General features: G+C 43.6%; 1 protein-coding gene across 2 annotated transcripts; it reads right to left on the reverse strand.

Annotated features, from left to right (window-relative positions):
* Window positions 1-587: 587 nt before the first annotated feature.
* LOC125521665 (pre-mRNA-splicing factor syf2-like) lies at window positions 588-4,041 on the reverse strand. Of its 2 annotated transcripts, XM_048686716.1 has the most exons (7): window positions 3,818-4,030; window positions 3,538-3,716; window positions 3,010-3,261; window positions 2,745-2,923; window positions 2,409-2,649; window positions 1,133-1,269; window positions 588-1,018 (listed from the first exon to the last, which is right to left on the reverse strand). In XM_048686716.1, the coding sequence occupies exons 3-7, from the start codon at window positions 3,239-3,241 to the stop codon at window positions 791-793; spliced, it is 1,017 nt and encodes a 338-aa protein (XP_048542673.1). In that variant the 5' UTR covers window positions 3,242-3,261; window positions 3,538-3,716; window positions 3,818-4,030; the 3' UTR covers window positions 588-790. The 2 variants fall into 2 exon arrangements, with proteins under 2 accessions (XP_048542673.1, XP_048542674.1); XM_048686717.1 differs by lacking the exon at window positions 3,538-3,716 and having other exon boundaries at window positions 3,818-4,041.
* Between the last annotated feature and the right edge of the window lie 14,531 nt (window positions 4,042-18,572).

Here is an 18,572-nt window from a genome sequence, read left to right on the forward strand (position 1 = left end):
CAATCCTCTTGGGGAGAGGATTAACCGAACAAGCCCTAATTGATCTAACCTAGCCCAAAGAAGACAATAACTAGCATACCCCTCATATGGTCACTTTCTTTCTTTATAAAAGACACATCAGAACTAAAGTAACAGGGGTTAATGTCTTTTAACACTGGAACTCACTATGTACAGCAAGTTCCCTTCCTTCTATAACAAATGCTTGGGCTGTGCTCCGTGGCCTTCTTCCTTCACATCGTCCACTGAACAGATGCTTTCCCATGGTTTGGTTCAGGGTGATCACCAGTCGACGGCATAGAAATGTGCATGCCTTAATGGAAGCTGCGCTCTTAGAAGTGTACAACATCACAGATCAACAAGAACGCCAGGGAGGTTAAAAAAGAATGAGAACAGAGGGGAGACTCCGCCCTGTCTTACAAAATTCATCAGCCAAACAGACGCAAAAAAAAGGAAAGAATCGAACCATGCAAGTCATACTTGATAGTCAACAAGGCGTTTCACAGGGGAAAAGACATGAACGTACCTTTCATGTATTTTTAAGATGATATATGTGAGTATGTTAGCAATATGCAAAAAAAAAAGTTTAGTAATGGCAAGATTGGAGCCAAGCGCTCACTTTGGATACGGAACTGTTTGTACATGTTATCAGTCACAGCATCATCATTACATTACATCCAGGTTTCACTTTCTTAACACTTCAGAAAATAAATTCTGAATACAGGTTACAAGCAAAGAAACCAGGGGGGAAACAGCACTGCCAGTTGAGTGGATGACTCCAAACGCCAGAACGTTAGTCTGGCAAGGCGGTCCCTCTTTCCAGGTTGTTCTTGATCTCGAGCGTATATTTGCCAAAGGCCCTCTCGATTTTCTTGTTGAAGTGCTCATTCCGGTCGTTGATCGAGTCAACGTCCTTGTCTTCGTTGAACTTGCGCCTCCTGCTGAACGCCTTCCGCTTCTCATCCCGCTCCTTGAGCTCATTAACCATTCGGTCGATGTTGGGTTCCGCCACCCTAGACACCTGTGCAGTGCAGAAGGCAAGGCATCAATAAGATGCCACATACTTTGTGCTCCTTGCTAAAAAGGACCATAAATAGAATACAGATAAGTTGGTGCTATGGGCCGACGGCAGTACCTTCCCATATTGAAGACTTGAAGCCTCACGGTAGAATTCAGGATCGGTTTCTTTCGCTCTATTGTATGCATCCATGTCGACTTCTATGTTTTTTGTCCTCTTCTTGTATGCATCATACAAGGTTTTCTGGTTGAAAACTGCAAGCAGCAACACCTTATTCAGATACATACACGAGACTTTAAACAAAAAGAAGTTACATGCCTTGTATTTAATTGCCTATGCTTCATAGAAGATACTATCAAATAAAAATGTTACTCCCTCCGTTTCTTTTTAGTCTGCATATATAAGATTTGGTCAAAGTCAAACTTTGTAAAATTTGACCAACTTTGTAGAAAAAACTATTAACCTCTACAGTACTAAAGCTATATGGTATGAAAATTAATTTCATGATGCATCTACCAATACTGATTTCATATTGTGAATCTTGATATTTTTCTCTATAAACTTAGTCAAAGTTAACAAAGTTTGACTTTGACCAAATCTTATATGCGGACTAAAAAGAAACGGAGGGAGTACATTTCTTGTATACAATTATTGAAAATGGTAAATTAAAAGTAACCGTCTAGACAGCTTCTGAATTAATTTAAATGTAGAAGATACTAATCTCAACTTTATCAAGAATCATACAACTCAGCACTTACAGTACCTGTTGTTCAATGTTACTAACAAGCACAGCTTAAAACTTCCAATGCAATATTAGAGTTATATGCAGAAGTTTATAGGAAGCATTTCTAATTTTGTTCCAAAAAACAAAATTAAATTTGTGACTTCACTGATTAAATGCAGGATAAACTAAAACAACCATTGGATAAAGTGTGCAATCAGGTAGTAATAATAAAGTTTCTTAAGTTTTCCTTTCTCTAGCTTAGATGGAACAAAGGTTCAAAGGTCAGCGAAACACAGCTGGGAGATCATCCAAAAGTTTATCTAAGTAAGAAACATTATACTGCAACATAAGTGCAGAGAGAATAGAACTGTGCCGGACATTGGATAAGTATGCAATCATGTAGTATCAGATATGTTTCTTGATTTTTCCCATTGCCAAGCTTAGAAAGAACAAAGCCTCAAAGATTAGTAACAAACAACTGGGTGATTATCAAATGAAACATACCAAGTCAAAATAGTGTTCAAATATGCACAACGAGTTGATCATAAGATAGGTCAATAGCAACACAGGATTTTAAAGAGTATAGATTTGGAGATATATTTACTGAAGCTGTGATCCATCACTCCACGCTGATAAAATAAAATAAATGAAGCTAGGAGATAAGCTCACCATCCCAGCCATGTGGTGCGGGTTCCTTCTCCCACTTCTTGTATTTTGCTTCTGCCATATCCTGTGTATCCAGCATGTAAGACTTTGACATATCCAGGCCATTCGAATCAAGCAGCTTCCCAATCTTCTTTTTTCTGTCTTCCAACCACTTCTCCTTAGATACGCCTCTGCTCTCGCCACGAGGCTCCATCCTCTTCTTCTCCGCAACCATCGCCTGCTGATTCGCCTTCCTAGCTTCGTTCTGGCAGCACATAAAACACGAAGGAGGTAAACATCCTAGACCGCAGATGCACCAGCTGAATTAGTTAACTGAAGGGCGCAGAATGTTCATCATACCATCTTAAGCTGCAGCTCAAACAGCTTCTTCTGCTTTTCGGTCATCTGCGGGTAACCGTCTTCTGCTGCAGCGGCGTCCTCCTGGCGCTCGGAATCATCATCACCATCAGCCTGCTCTGGAGTGACTCCTGATTTGCCAGAACCTCCAGCAGGCTTCTCTAGCTCCCCGCGCTCCGCCGCTAACAAGAAGTCAATCAAATAGACTGTAAGTACACAGACGGCTCTGGTTGAGTTTGAAAATACGAACTGAAAGGCAAGGCCATACCTGCATTGGCGTCGGCAATCTTCTTAAAGCAGTACTCGGAGCAGTCATGGTAGGGGTTGGAGGCGTTGATGCAGTCAGGGTGCACGGTGCGGTCCTCCGGGGGGCCCTTCCACGAGTCGGGTTGCTCTTCGAGGAGGCGGCGCTTGGCCTCGGCGATCTTGTTGAGGCAGTAGTCGTTGCACTCGTGGGCCGGGTTCGACGAGTTGACGCACTCCGGCTCCGACTTCCCCATCGAGCTCTCGGCTCTCGCGTCTGCGGATTTCCGATAGAACCCTAGATTAGGCTGGCACGAATTTCACGAAACACGCTTAGCAGCTGCGAGTCTGTTAATGGCGCTACTGCCGTTAGGAGGTGTTTGTTTCGTTGAGTGATAATGTAAATCGTAAAGGGGAACTGATTACAGTCTGTAACAGCTCCGGACTGGACCAACCACGTTTTGTTTGGTTCTTGCAGTGTTAAGAAAACAGGTACCTTAAGAAGACATATTTTTTGACTTCAAGATCAAGAACATGGACCGTTAACCCTAACCTTGAGATATGCAGAGGAGGTTGATGGAGGAGGAAGAGATCAACTAGAAATCCGCAGATGGCCCTTCGCTCCTCGCCGGCGGCTTCAACAGATCTAGGGGAGTCGCGGGGGAGGAGGAGCGCTCGGGGTGGTCAGGAAACGTTACCGGTGGTGGGTGGGGGTATCGACTGATAACTAGCCTGGACCCGATTACGGAGGGATGTGATGTGATTACTGAAACAAACACCTCCTTCTTAATCTAATATCACTACTGCTAAAGAGGTTGATTTGGAGCCCGTACCTTGGGTGCGATTCGAGGCGGCGGATCTGCTGCGGGTCGACGGGGGCTGCGCCTGGTGTATGCGGAGGCGGAGAGTCGGATTACGGGAGGGAGGGAGGAGTAGTGGCAGCAGCACCGGCGTCGGGCCGGAATCCGGCGGGTCTTGCCGACGGTCGAATCCGGCGGGCGGCGACGGGGATCGTGACGAACCCTAGAGGTTCGCCTGGAGAAGCGAGATACGGTGGTGGACGATTTGGGCCGTTGCCCGCGTGGCAACCTGGAGAAGAACACCGACAACGAGTGGGCTGCACCGTGCCACGGGCTGGGCCGGGAGAATCACGCTTCGTGCAGTTTCGGAGCAGGTTGATTTTATTTGTGTTCATTGCCCTAAAAACATATTATTTTTGTTCACTTACATACTCAAAACTCACTTTTAGAAAACTCATATACTCAAAAAACTTATATACTCAAAAAAATCCCTCAAAAAAACTTATATACTAAAGAAAAGGACAGCCAGCCATGGTCGGAAGTTTCAAAATCAATGTGGATGCATCGGTATTGCACTAGCAAAAGGGCCCGCGTGTTGCAGCGGGAGAATTTTTTTTTAAAATCTAGGGGAATTTAAAATCTCATTGCTAGTTTATTTAATTTTATAAAATGAATTCCTATTTTTAAAATCTCGTTGTTAGTTTATTCATTTTTTCCGTAGGAGTATTTAAATCTCATTGTTTTAATTTTATAAAATGAAGTCATATTTTTTAATATCTAGCAGTATTTAAAATCTCGTTGTTAGTTTATTTAATTTTATAAAATGAAGTCTTATTTATTTACATGATCTTCCTTGGTCATTGTACCCGAAATATGAATATGTTTGTGGCAAAAATAAAACTAAAACTCAAATATCTAGTTTTTTTCATGTAGAGCATACATGTATAGAATTTTTGCGCCTAAATTTATTTTTCGGAAATATGTTTTGATTGTTTGCACCTAATTTTATTTTCCAGTAAGAGAAAAAACCCTCAAAAGTGTAGTTAATTTTCCCATTCGCATGAGGCAATTTTGTGAGCGTCCGTGAGTTTTATACAGTTCTTGTCTATGTTCAGCTCGGCTCCCATCACCATCAGGATATGTTCATGTTCGTGCGCATGCTCATAGCCGTTGGCAATTGCTGATGCAGATGGTGACATGTGTTGGTGTGGTGGTCTTGGTGGCCACTCGCCGCCGGCCATGCTTCTTGACATATTGGTCCTGGAGTCTTCTTATTCCTATCCTCTTGAAGCTAGTGTTCATTACTAGGAAACCTTAAATCCAACTTCTTAGTTCTAACGCATTTGAATTAAATCCTAATGGGTTTGAATTCAAATTCTTCCATCATCAACAGACCCCATGTACCTGGATTAAGCACATATAAATTAATCTAGGGAAATTTTCGTCACTTCAAAAATCTTTTCCAAACTACATGTGCTTCTCTTTTAGTTCTTTGTGTATGTCCAAATTTCTATTAGCTTGTTGCTTCTAGCAATTTCGAACATATATAAATTGCAAGGATTTGGTGTAAAGTGGCGAGGTGGGACTATTAATTTGAATATGATTTTTTAGCACAAATTATGTTTGTTGCAACCGGAAGGGAGGGGAGGGCAGATCGTGAGGTCCAACGTTTTTAGCGGCCCACGAGCGAACCGATCAAAATTATGCGAGTGCGGGTTGATTACCCAAAATCACAGGAACTTTTCTAAAGAAACACCGTGACGGTAAACCTGGCAGAATCAATCAATTTGTGCTTTATTAGTAGGTAAAAAGATGGTTCTGGTACAGCCACAACAGTGTACATGGATCACTTGGGCGCCTATATGGGATCGTCGTCATTTGTTATTAGAGGAATGATGGATCGGCCTAGTTTGAAAGCAATAGCATGTAGAGGGGCTCTGTCACTACCAGCACTAAGAGCATCTATAGTGGGAATTGCCTAATCCGGATCCCTATACGTCCGCGGAAGCATTGTAACACCTCAATAATCATGCTACAGTTATTCTGACCTAATGATGCCATGTCACCATGTTTGCTAAGCTAAATTGTCACTTGATTAAAACTCAAATCAAATTTAAATTAAATTGCAAGTCAATTTATTATTTCTTCAAACAGTAAAACATAAAAATGCTGGTTGGGTTGCAAATATTTACTAAATAATTTTCATGTAGAAACCAACATCATTTGAAATATTTAAATGCCCTTAACCTATTTTAAACAGGACCGACAACATTAATTGGGCTAATTTAATTTAAAAAACACTTAAACATTTCAAAATAAATTGAAAATTGCTGGGCTAACTCAAAACATTGCCTAATAATTATGGGCCATGTTTCATTTAGTGTGAAATTAAAATGCAAAACAAAAAAGAAATAGAAAATGGAAAAAGAAAAAGAGCACAGGCCTACTGTGCCACTGGGCTCTATGCAGCCACAGTGCGGCTCAGCCCACAACTAGCCTTCTCCTTCCTCGCTATAGGAGGCAGGGAAGGCGTGGCGGCCATCCATCGGCCATAACCGCGCCATGATACGTGTCGGCCATCCCCCGGCTCCCATGGAGCATAAGGCCGACCCCGCACCCCTCGGCCGAAACCTTAGCCCCTTTTCCCCTTCCTCCTCACGTCGCCCCTCTCCAAAACACGCACGCACCCCGCTGCCGTCGTGGTCATCGTGGTACGGAGCCTCCTCATGCCAGGAGGACCACCACCCTCTTTTGCACCGACTACAAGCACCGATTCGAGCTGGAGCCCTTCGAGACGTCGCAATCGTTGTCTCCATCGACTACATCCACCACTGCCATCGCTCAATCCACCGTCATCGTTGCATCCCCGGCCATGTCGAGCCCACCATCGAGCTCAGGGTGAGCCCCTCGCCATTTCCCCTCATATATTTCTCTTGCGTTCACCCCCTAGCTAGCCCTTCGCCATGGCCGAGAGCTCCCGTCGCTGTGCTTGTTGCCCGTGTCATTGCAGTGGGCAAACGCCACGACTGAGCACGTGGTCGTGCTCCCGCGACCCCGTAGCTGCCGCTAGTGTGTTGGGGAACGCAGTATTTCAAAAAAATTCCTACGATCACGCAAGATCTATCTAGGAGATGCATAGCAACGAGAGAGGGAGAGTGTGTCTATGCACCCTCGTAGACCGAAAGCGGAAGCATTTAGTAACGCGGTTGATGTAGTCGAACGTCTTCGCAATCCAACAAATTAAGTACCAAACGCACGGCACCTCCGCGGTCTGCACACGTTCAGCTCAGTGACGTCCCTCGAGCTCTTGATACAGTTGAGGCCGAGGGAGAGTTTCGTCAGCACGACAGCGTGGTGACGGTGATGATGAAGTTACCGATGCAGGGCTTCGCCTAAGCACTACGACAATATGACTGAGGTGTAAAACTGTGGAGGGGGGCACTGCACACGGCTAAAGATCAACTTGTGTGTCTTTGGGGTGCCCCCCTCCCCCGTATATAAAGGAGGGGAGGAGGAGGCCGGCCGGCCCTAAGGGATGCGCCCAAGGGGGGAATCCTACTCCAAGTAGGAATCGACCCCCCTTTTCCTAGTCCAAGTAGGAGAAGAAGGAAGGAGAGGGAGAGGGAGAGGGAAAGAGGGGTTGCACCCTCCTCCCCTATTCCTATTCGAACTCCCCTTGGGGGGGGTGCCACCTCCTGGTTGCTGCCCTCTCTCTCCCCTAAGGCCCACTAAGGCCCATTACTTCCCCGAGGGGTTCCGGTAACCCCTCCGGCACTCTAGTTTCACCCGAAACCACCCGGAATACTTTCGGTGTTCGAATGTAACCTTCCAATATATCAATCTTTATGTCTCGACCATTTTGAGACTCCTCGTCACATCCATGATCTCATCCAGGACTCCGAACAACCTTCGGTACATCAAATCACATAACTCATAATACAAATCATCATCGAACATTAAGCGTGCGGACCCTACAAGTTCGAGAACTATGTAGACATGACCAAGACACATCTCTGGTCAATAACCAATAGCGAAACCTAGATGCTCATATTGGATCCTACATATTCTACGAAGATCTTTATCGGTCAAACCGCATAACAACATACGTTGTTCCCATTGTCATCGGTATGTTACTTGCTCGAGATTCGATCGTCGGTATCATCATACCTAGCTCAATCTCGTTACTGACAAGTCTCTTTACTCATTGCATAATGCATCATCCCGTAACTAAATCATTAGTAACATTTCTTGCAAGGCTTATGGTGATGTGCATTACCGAGAGGGCCCAGAGATACCTCTCCGAAACTCGGAGTGACAAATCCTAATCTCGATCTATGCCAACTCAACAAACACCATCGGAGACACCTGTAGAGCATCTTTATAATCACCCAGTTACGTTGTGACGTTTGATAGCACACTAAGTGTTCCTCCAGTATTCAGGAGTTGCATAATCTCATAGTCATAGGAACATGTATAAGTCATCAAGAAAGCAATAGCAATAAACTAAACGATCATAGTGCTAAGCTAACGGATGGATCTTGTCCATCACATCATTCTCCTAATGATGTGATCCCGTTCATCAAATGACAACACATGTCTATGTCTAGGAAACTTAACCATCTTTGATTAACGAGCTAGTCTAGTAGAGGCATACTAGGGACACTCTGTTTGTCTATGTATTCACACACATGTACTAAGTTTCTGGTTAATACAATTCTAGCATGGATAATAAACATTTATCATGATATAAGGAAATATAAATAACAACTTTATTATTGCCTTCAGGGCATATTTCCTTCAGTCTCCCACTTGCACTAGAGTCAATAATCTAGATTACACAGTAATGGTTCTAACATCCATGGAGTCTTGGTGCTGATCATGTTTTGCTCGTGAGAGAGGCTTAGTCAACAGGTCTGCAACATTCAGACCCGTATGTATCTTGCAAATCTCTATGTCTCCCTCCTTGACTTGATCGCGGATGGAATTGAAGCGTCTCTTGATGTGCTTGGTTCTCTTGTGAAACCTGGATTCCTTTGCCAAGGCAATTGCACCAATATTGTCACAAAAAGATTTTCATTGGACCTGATGCACTAGGTATTACACCTAGATCGGATATGAACTCCTTCATCTGGATTCCTTCATTTGCTACTTCCGAAGCAGCTATGTATTCCGCTTCACACGTAGATCCCGCCACGACGCTCTGCTCAGAACTGCACCAACTGACAGCTCCACCATTTAATAAAAATACGTATCCGGTTTGTGACTTAGAGTCATCCGGATCAGTGTCAAAGTTTGCATCGACGTAACCGTTTACAACGAGCTCTGATAACCCACAAGTATAGGGGGTCGCAACAGTTTTCGAGGGTAAATATTCAACCAAATGTATAGATTCGGCACAGTGTGCTGAAGAATATTTGAAGGTATTAGCAGCTGAGTTGTCAATTCAACCACACCTGGAGATTAATTATCTGCAGCAAAGTGATCAGTAGCAAAGTAGTTTGATAGTTTTGATAGTAGTGACGGCAGCAATGGTAACAGTAACAGTGATAGCAGTAATTTTGTAGCAAGTGTAATAGTGATGATAGCAATAGTAACTTAGCAGAAACAATATGGAAAAGTTCGTAGGCATTGGATCGGTGACTTGTTGGATGATATTCATCATGAGACAGTTACAACCTAGGGCGATACAACACTAGCTCCAGTTCATCGATATAATGTAGGCATGTATTCCGTAAATAGTCATACATGCTTTATTAAAAGAACTTGCATGACATCTTTTGTCGTACCCTCCCGTGGCAGCAGGGTCCATATTGGAAACTAAGGGATATTAAGGCCTCCTTTTATTAGAGAACTTGAACAAAGCATTAACACATAGCGAATACATGAACTCCTCAAACTACGGTCATCACCGGGAGTGGGCCCGGTTGTTGTCACTCCGGGGTTGCCGGATCATAACCGTAGTAGGTGACTATAACTTGCAAGATCGGATCTAGAACATGGATATAATGATGAATTCATAAATGGTTCAGATCTGAAATCATTGCACCCAGGCCCAAAGTGACAAGCATTAAGCATAGAAAAGTCATAGCAACATCAATCTAAGAACATAGTGGATACTAGGGATCAGGCCCTAACAAAACTAACTCGATTACATGATGAATCTCATCCAACTCCTCACCGACCAACGAGCCTATGAAGGAATTACTCACTCCCGGTGGGGAGAATCATGGAATTGGCGGTGGAGAAGGGTTGGTGATGACGAAGAACGAAGATCCCCCTCTCCGGAGCCCCAAACGGACTCCAGAACTGCCCTCCCGAGGAAGAACAGGGTCTGGCGGCGGCTCCGTCTCGTGGATCGCGATAATTCTTTCTCCCTGATTTTTTCTCGAAATATGTGATTTTATAGTATCAGGGGGTCGTCAGCGGGGCCACTAGGTGGGTACAACCCACCTGGGCGCGCCAGGAGAGGGGGCGTGCCTTGGTGGGTTGTGCCCACCCAGGGGCCCCTCTCTGGTGGGTCTTGGCTCCAGAAATTCTTATTATTGATATAAAAAATCCTCACAAAGTTTCGTTCCATTCCGAGAACTTTTATTTCTGCACAAAAACAACACCATGGTAGTTCTGCTGAAAGCAGCGACAGTCCGGGGTTAGTTTCATTCAAATCATGCAAATTAGAGTCCAAAACAAGAAGAAAAGCGTGAGAAAAAGTAGATACATTGGAGACGTATCAAGCTCTTTGTCACCTCCATAAATGAGAAACATATCCTTTGTCCTTTTCAGGTATTTCAGGATGTTCTTGACCGCTGTCCAGTGATCCACTCCTAGATTACTTTGGTACCTCCCTGCTAAACTAATAGCAAGGCACACATCAGGTCTGGTACACAGCATTGCATACATGATAGAACCTATGGCTGAAGCATAGGGAATGACTTCCATTTTCTCTCTATCTTCTGCACTGGTCGGGCATTGAGTCTAACTCAACTTCACACCTTGTAACACAGGCAAGAACCCTTTCTTTGCTTGATCCACTTTGAACTTCTTCAAAACTTTATCAAGGTATGTGCTCGGTGAAAGTCCAATTAAGCGTATTGATCAATCTCTATAGATCTTGATGCCCAATATATAAGCAGCTTCACCGAGGTCTTTCATTGAAAAATTCTTATTCAAGTATCCTTTTATGCCATTCAGAAATTCAGTATCATTTCCGATCAACAATATGCCATCCACATATAATATCAGAAATGCTATAGAGCTCCCACTCACTTTCTTGTAAATACAGGCTTCTCCAAAAGTCTGTATAAAACCATATGCTTTGATCACACTATCAAAGCATATATTCCAACTCCGAGATGCTTGCAGCAGTCCATAAATGGATCGGTGGAGCTTGCACACTTTGTTAGCACCTTTTGGATCGACAAAACCTTCGGGTTGCATCATATACAACTCTTCTTTAAGATATCCATTAAGGAATGCAGTTTTGACACCCATTTGCCAAATTTCATAATAATAAAATGCGTCAATTGCTAACATGATTCGGACGAACTTAAGCATCGCTACGGGTGAGAACGTCTCATCGTAGTAAACTCCTTGAACTTGTCGAAAACCTTTCGCAACAAGTCGAGCTTTGTAGACAGTAACATTACCGTCAGCGTCAGTCTTCTTCTTGAAGATCCATTTATTCTCTATGGCTTGCCGATCATCGGGCAAGTCAACCAAAGTCCACACTTTGTTCTCATACATGGATCCCATCTCATATTTCATGGCCTCAAGCCATTTTGCGGAATTTGGGCTCATCATCGCTTCCTCATAGTTCGTAGGTTCATCATGGTCAAGTAACATGACCACCAGAACAGGATTACCATACCACTCTGGTGCGGATCTTGCTCTGGTTGACCTACGAGGTTCGGTAATAACTTGATCAAAAGTTTCATGATCATCATCATTAGCTTCCTCACTAATTGGTGTAGGAATCACTGGAACCGATTTCTGTGATGAACTATTTTCCAATAAGGGAGAAGGTACAGTTACCTCATCAAGTTCTACTTTCCTCCCACTCACTTCTTTCGAGAGAAACTCCTTCTCTAGAAAGGATCCATTTTTAGCAACGAATATATTGGCTTCGGATCTATGATAGAAGGTGTACCCAACAGTCTCTTTTGGGTATCCTATGAAGACACATTTCTCCGATTTGGGTTCGAGCTTATCGGGTTGAAGCCTTTTCACATAAGCATCCCAGCCCCAAACTTCAAGAAACGACAACTTGGGTTTCTTGCCAAATCACAGTTCATATGGTGTCGTGTCAACGGATTTCGATGGCGCCCTATTCAACGTGAATGTAGTCGTCTCTAAAGCACAACCCCAAAACGATAGCGGTAAATCAGTAAGAGACATCATAGATCGCACCATATCTAATAAAGTGCGGTTACGATGTTCGGACACACCATTACGCTGTGGTGTTCCAGGTGGCGTGAGTTGCGAAACTATTCCGCATTGTTTCAAATGAAGACCAAACTCATAACTCAAATATTCACCTCAACGATCAGATCGTAGAAACTTAATTTTCTTGTTAGGATGATTTTCCACTTCACTGTGAAATTCTTTGAACTTTTCAAATGTTTCAAACTTATGTTTCATTAAGTAGACATACCCATATCTGCTCAAATCATCTGTGAAGGTCAGAAAATAACGATACCCACCGTGAGCATCAACACTCATTGGGCCGCATGAAGGAAATATGCCCTAGATGCAATAATAATGTTATTATTTTATTTCCTTATATCATGATAAATGTTTATTATTCATGCTAGAATTGTATTATCCGGAAACATAATACTTGTGTGAATACATAGACAAACCAAATGTCACTAGTATGCCTCTACTTGACTAGCTCATTAATCAAAGATGGTTATGTTTCCTAACCATAGACATGTGTTGTCATTTTATTAAATAGATTACATTATTAGGAGAATGATGTGATTGACATGACCCATTCCATTAGCTTAGCACCCGATCGTTTAGTATGTTGCTATTGCTTTCTTCATGACTTATACATGTTCCTATGACTATGAGATTATGCAACTCCCGTTTGCCAGAGGAACACTTTGTGTGCTACCGAACGTCACAACATAACTGGGTGATTATAAAGGAGCTCTACAGGTGTCTCCAAAGGTAAATGTTGGGTTGGCGTATTTCGAGATTAGGATTTGTCACTCCAATTGTCGGAGAGGTATCTCTGGGCCCTCTCGGTAATGCACATCATATAATCCTTGCAAGCATTGCAACTAATGAGTTAGTTGTGAGATGATGTATTACGAAACGAGTAAAGAGACTTGCCGGTAACGAGATTGAACTAGGTATTGAGATACCGACGATCGAATCTCGGGCAAGTAACATACCGATGACAAAGGGAACAACGTATGTTGTTATGCGGTCTGACCGATAAAGATCTTCGTAGAATATGTAGGAGCCAATATGAGCATCCAGGTTCCGCTATTGGTTATTGACCGGAGACATGTCTCGGTCATGTCTACATTGTTCTCGAACCCGTAGGGTCCGCACACTTAAGGTTTCGATGACAGTTATATTATGAGTTTATGAGTTTTGATGTACCGAAGTTAGTTCGGAGTCCCGGATGTGATCACGGACATAACGAGGAGTCTCGAAATGGTCGAGACATAAAGATTGATATATTGGAAGGCTATATTCGGACACCGGAAGTGTTCCGGGTGATTTCGAAGAAAACCGGAGTACCGGAGGGTTACCGGAACCCCCCGGGAGAAGTAATGGGCCATATGGGCCTTAGTGGAGAAAGAGAAGGGCAGCCAGGGTGGGCCGCGCGCCTCCTCCCCCTGGTCCGAATTGGACTAGGAGAGGGGGGGCGGCGCCCCCCCTTTCCTTCTCCTTCCCCACTTCCTTCCCCTTCCCCACTTCCTTCCCCCTCCTAGTAGGAGTCCTACTCCTACTAGGAGGAGGACTCCTCCTTGGCGCGCCTATAGGGCCGGCCGGCCTCCTCCCCTTGCTCCTTTATATACGGGGGCAGGGGGCACCCCTAGACACACAAGTTGATCCACGTGATCGTTTTCTTAGCCGTGTGTGGTGCCCCCTTCCACCATAATCCTCGATAATATTGTAGCGGTGCTTAGGCGAAGCCCTGCGATGGTAGAACATCAAGATCGTCACCACGCCGTCGTGCTGACGGAACTCTTCCCTGACACTTTGCTGGATCGGAGTCCGGGGATCGTCATCGAGCTGAACGTGTGCTAAAACTCGGAGGTGCCATAGTTTCGATGCTTGATCAGTCGGGCCGTGAAGACGTACGACTACATCAACCGCGTTGTGCTAATGCTTCCGCTGTCGGTCTACAAGGGTACGTAGATCACACTCTTCCCTCTCGTTGCTATGCATCACCATGATCTTGCGTGTGCATAGTAATTTTTTTGAAATTACTACGTTCCCCAACAGTGGCATCCGAGCCTAGGTTTTATGTGTTGATGTTATATGCACGAGTAGAACACAAGTGAGTTGTGGGCGATATAAGTCATACTGCTTACCAGCATGTCATACTTTGGTTTGGCGGTATTGTTGGATGAAGCGGCCCGGACCGACATTACGCGTACGCTTACGCAAGACCGGTTCTCCCGACGTGCTTTGCACAAAGGTGCTAGCGGGTGTCAGTTTCTCCAACTTTAGTTGAACCGAGTGTGGCTACGCCCGGTCCTTGCGAAGGTTAAAACAACACCAACTTGACAAACTATCGTTGTGGTTTTGATGCGTAGGTAAGATTGGTTCTTGCTTAAGCCCGTAGCAGCCACGTAAAACTTGCAACAACAAAGTAGAGGACGTCTAACTTGTTTTTCCAGGGCATGTTGTGATGTGATATGGTCAAGACATGATGCTAAATTTTATTGTATGAGATGATCATGTTTTGTAACCAAGTTATCGGCAACTGGCAGGAGCCATATGGTTGTCGCTTTATTGTATGCAATGCAATTGCGCTGTAATGCTTTACTTTATCACTAAGCGGTAGCGATAGTCGTGGAAGCATAAGATTGGCGAGACGACAACGATGCTACGATGGTGATCAAGGTGTCGCGCCGGTGATGATGGTGATCACGACGGTGCTTCAAAGATGAAGATCACAAGCACAAGATGATGATGGCCATATCATATCACTTATATTGATTGCATGTGATGTTTATCTTTTATGCATCTTATCTTGCTTTGATTGACGGTAGCATTTTAAGATGATCTTTCACTAATTATCAAGAAGTGTTCTCCCTGAGTATGCACCGTTGCGAAAGTTCTTCGTGCTGAGACACCACGTGATGATCGGGTGTGATAGGCTCTACGTTCAAATACAACGGGTGCAAAACAGTTGCACACGCGCAATACTCAGGTTATACTTGACGAGCCAAGCATATACAGATATGGCCTCGGAACACGGAGACCGAAAGGTCGAGCGTGAATCATATAGTAGATATAATCAACATAGTGATGTTCACCAATGAAACTACTCCATCTCACATGATGATCGGACATGGTTTAGTTGATTTGGATCACGTAATCACTTAGAGGATTAGAGGGATGTCTATCTAAGTGGGAGTTCTTTAGTAATATGATTAATTGAACCTAAATTTATCATGAACTTAGTACCTGATAGTATCTTGCTTGTTTATGTTTGATTGTAGATAGATGGCCCGTGATGTTGTTCCGTTGAATTTTAATGCGTTCCTTGAGAAAGCAAAGTTGAAAGATGATGGTAGCAATTACATGGACTGGGTTCGTAACTTGAGGATTATCCTCATTGCTGCACAGAAGAATTACGTCCTGGAAGCACCGCTGGGTGCTAGGCCTGCTGCTGGAGCAGCACCAGATGTTATGAACGTCTAGCAGAGCAAAGCTGATGACTACTCGATAGTTCAGTGTGCCATGCTTTACGGCTTAGAATCGGGACTTCAACGACGTTTTGAACGTCATGGAGCATATGAGATGTTCCAGGAGTTGAAGTTAATATTTCAAGCAAATGCCCAGATTGAGAGATATGAAGTCTCCAATAAGTTCTATAGCTGCAAGATGGAGGAGAACAGTTCTGTCAGTGAGCATATACTCAAAATGTCTGGGTATAATAATCACTTGATTCAATTGGGAGTTAATCTTCCAGATGATTGCGTCATTGATAGAATTCTCCAATCACTGCCACCAAGCTACAAGAGCTTCGTGATGAACTATAATATGCAAGGGATGAATATGACTATTCCCGAGCTCTTCGTAATGCTGAAAGCTGCGGAGGTAGAAATCAAAAAGGAGCATCAAGTGTTGATGGTCAATAAGACCACTAGTTTCAAGAAAAAGGGCAAAGGAAAGAAGAAGGGGAACTTCAAAAAGAACAGCAAGCAAGTTGCTACTCAAGAGAAGAAACCCAAACCTGGACCTAAGCCTGAAACTGAGTGCTTCTACTGCAAGAAGACTGGTCACTGGAAGCGGAACTGCCCCAAGTATTTGGCGGATAAGAAGGATGGCAAGGTGAACAAAGGTATATGCGATATACATGTTAATGATGTGTACCTTACTAATGCTCGCAGTAGCACCTGGGTATTTTATACCGGTTCTGTTGCTAACATTTGCAACTCGAAACAAGGACTACGGATTAAGCGAAGATTGGCTAAGGATGAGGTGACGATGCACGTGGGAAATGGTTCCAAAGTCGATGTGATCGCGGTCGGCACGCTACCTCTACATCTACCTTCAGGATTAGTATTAGACCTAAATAATTGTTATTTGGTGCCAGCGTTAAGCATGAACATTATATCTGGATCTTGTTTGATGCGAGACGGTTATTCATTTAAATCAGAGAATAATGGTTGTTCTATTTTTATGAGTAATATCTTTTATGGTCATGCACCCTTAAAGAGTGGTCTATTCTTATTAAATCTCGATAGTAGTGACACACATATTCATAATGTTGAAGCCAAAAGATGCAGAGTTGATAATGATAGTGCAACTTATTTGTGGCACTGCCGTTTGGGTCATATCAGTGTAAAGCGCATGAAGAAACTCCATACTGATGGACTTTTGGAACCACTTGATTATGAATCACTTGGTACTTGCGAACCATGCCTTATGGGTAAGATGACAAAAACACCGTTCTCCGATACTATGGAGAGAGCAACAGATTTGTTGGAAATCATACATACAGATGTATGTGGTCCGATGAATGTTGAGGCCCATGGCGGATATCGTTATTTTCTCACCTTCACAGATGACTTAAGCATATATGGGTATATCTACTTAATGAAACATAAGTCTGAAACATTTGAAAAGTTCAAAGAATTTTAGAGTGAAGTTGAAAATCATCGTAACAAGAAAATAAAATTCCTACGATCTGATTGTGGAGGAGAATATTTGAGTTACGAGTTTGGTGTACATTTGAAACAATGCGGAATAGTTTCGCAACTCACGCCACCCAGAACACCACAGCGTAATGGTGTGTCCGAACGTCGTAATCGTACTTTACTAGATATGGTGCGATCTATGATGTCGCTTACTGATTTACCGCTATCGTTTTGGGGATATGCTCTAGAGACAGCCACATTCACGTTAAATAGGGCACCATCAAAATCCGTTGAGACGACGCCTTATGAACCGTGATTTAGCAAGAAACCAAAGTTGTCGTTTCTGAAAGTTTGGGGCTGCGATGCTTATGTGAAAAAGCTTCAACCTGATAAGCTCGAACCCAAATCGGAGAAATGTGTCTTCATAGGATATCCAAAGGAAACTATTGGATACACCTTCTATCACAGATCCGAAGGCAAGACTTTTGTTGCTAAATTCGGAAACTTTCTAGAGAAGGAGTTTCTCTCGAAAGAAGTGAGTGGGAGGAAAGTAGAACTTGATGAAGTAACTGTACCTGCTCCCTTATTGGAAAGTAGTGTTGGAAATATGCCCTAGAGGCAATAATAAAAGCATTATTATTATATTTCTTTGTTCATGATAATTGTCTTTATTCATGCTATAATTGTATTATCCGGAAATCGTAATACATGTGTGAATAACAGACACCAACATGTCCCTGGTAAGCCTCTAGTTGACTAGCTCGTTGATCAACAGATAGTCATGGTTTCCTGGCTATGGACATTGGATGTCATTGATAACGGGATCACATCATTAGGGGAATGATGTGATGGACAAGACCCAATCCTAAGCATAGCGCAAGATCGTGTAGTTCGTTTGCTAGAGCTTTTCCAATGTCAAGTATCTTTTCCTTTGACCATGAGATCGTGTAACTCCCGGATACCGTAGGAGTGCTTTGGGTGTACCAAACGTCACAACGTAACTGGGTGACTATAAAGGTGCACTACAGGTATCTCCGAAAGTGTCTGTTGGGTTGACACGGATCGAGACTTGGATTTGTCACTCTGTATGATGGAGAGGTATCATTGGGCCCACTCGGTAATGCATCATCATAATGAGCTCAAAGTGACCAAGTGTCTGGTCACGGGATCATGCATTATGGTACGAGTAAAGTGACTTGCCGGTAACGAGATTGAACGAGGTATTGGGATACCGACGATCGAATCTCGGGCAAGTAACATACCGATTGACAAAGGGAATTGTATACGGGGTTGCTTGAATCCTCGACATCGTGGTTCATCCGATGAGATCATCGTGGAGCATGTGGGAGCCAACATGGGTATCCAGATCCCGCTGTTGGTTATTGACCGGAGAGCGATCTCGGTCATGTCTACATGTCTCCCGAACCCGTAGGGTCTACACACTTAAGGTTCGGTGA

The sequence above is a fragment of the Triticum urartu genome, chromosome 7 (assembly GCF_003073215.2).
Source record: "Triticum urartu cultivar G1812 chromosome 7, Tu2.1, whole genome shotgun sequence".
Classification (NCBI taxonomy): Eukaryota; Viridiplantae; Streptophyta; class Magnoliopsida; order Poales; family Poaceae; genus Triticum; species Triticum urartu.

Bases quoted from the DNA above. Each gene is read 5' to 3' on its own strand.
- LOC125521665 (XM_048686717.1), bottom strand. From the start codon at position 3,241: ATGGGGAAGTCGGAGCCGGAGTGCGTCAACTCGTCGAACCCGGCCCAC. The intron at 2,650-2,744 runs GTATGATGAACA...ATGTGCTGCCAG, and splicing joins TTGAGCTGCAGCTTAAGATG to AACGAAGCTAGGAAGGCGAA. The intron at 1,019-1,132 runs GTACTGCCGTCG...TGCACTGCACAG, and splicing joins CAAGTCTTCAATATGGGAAG to GTGTCTAGGGTGGCGGAACC.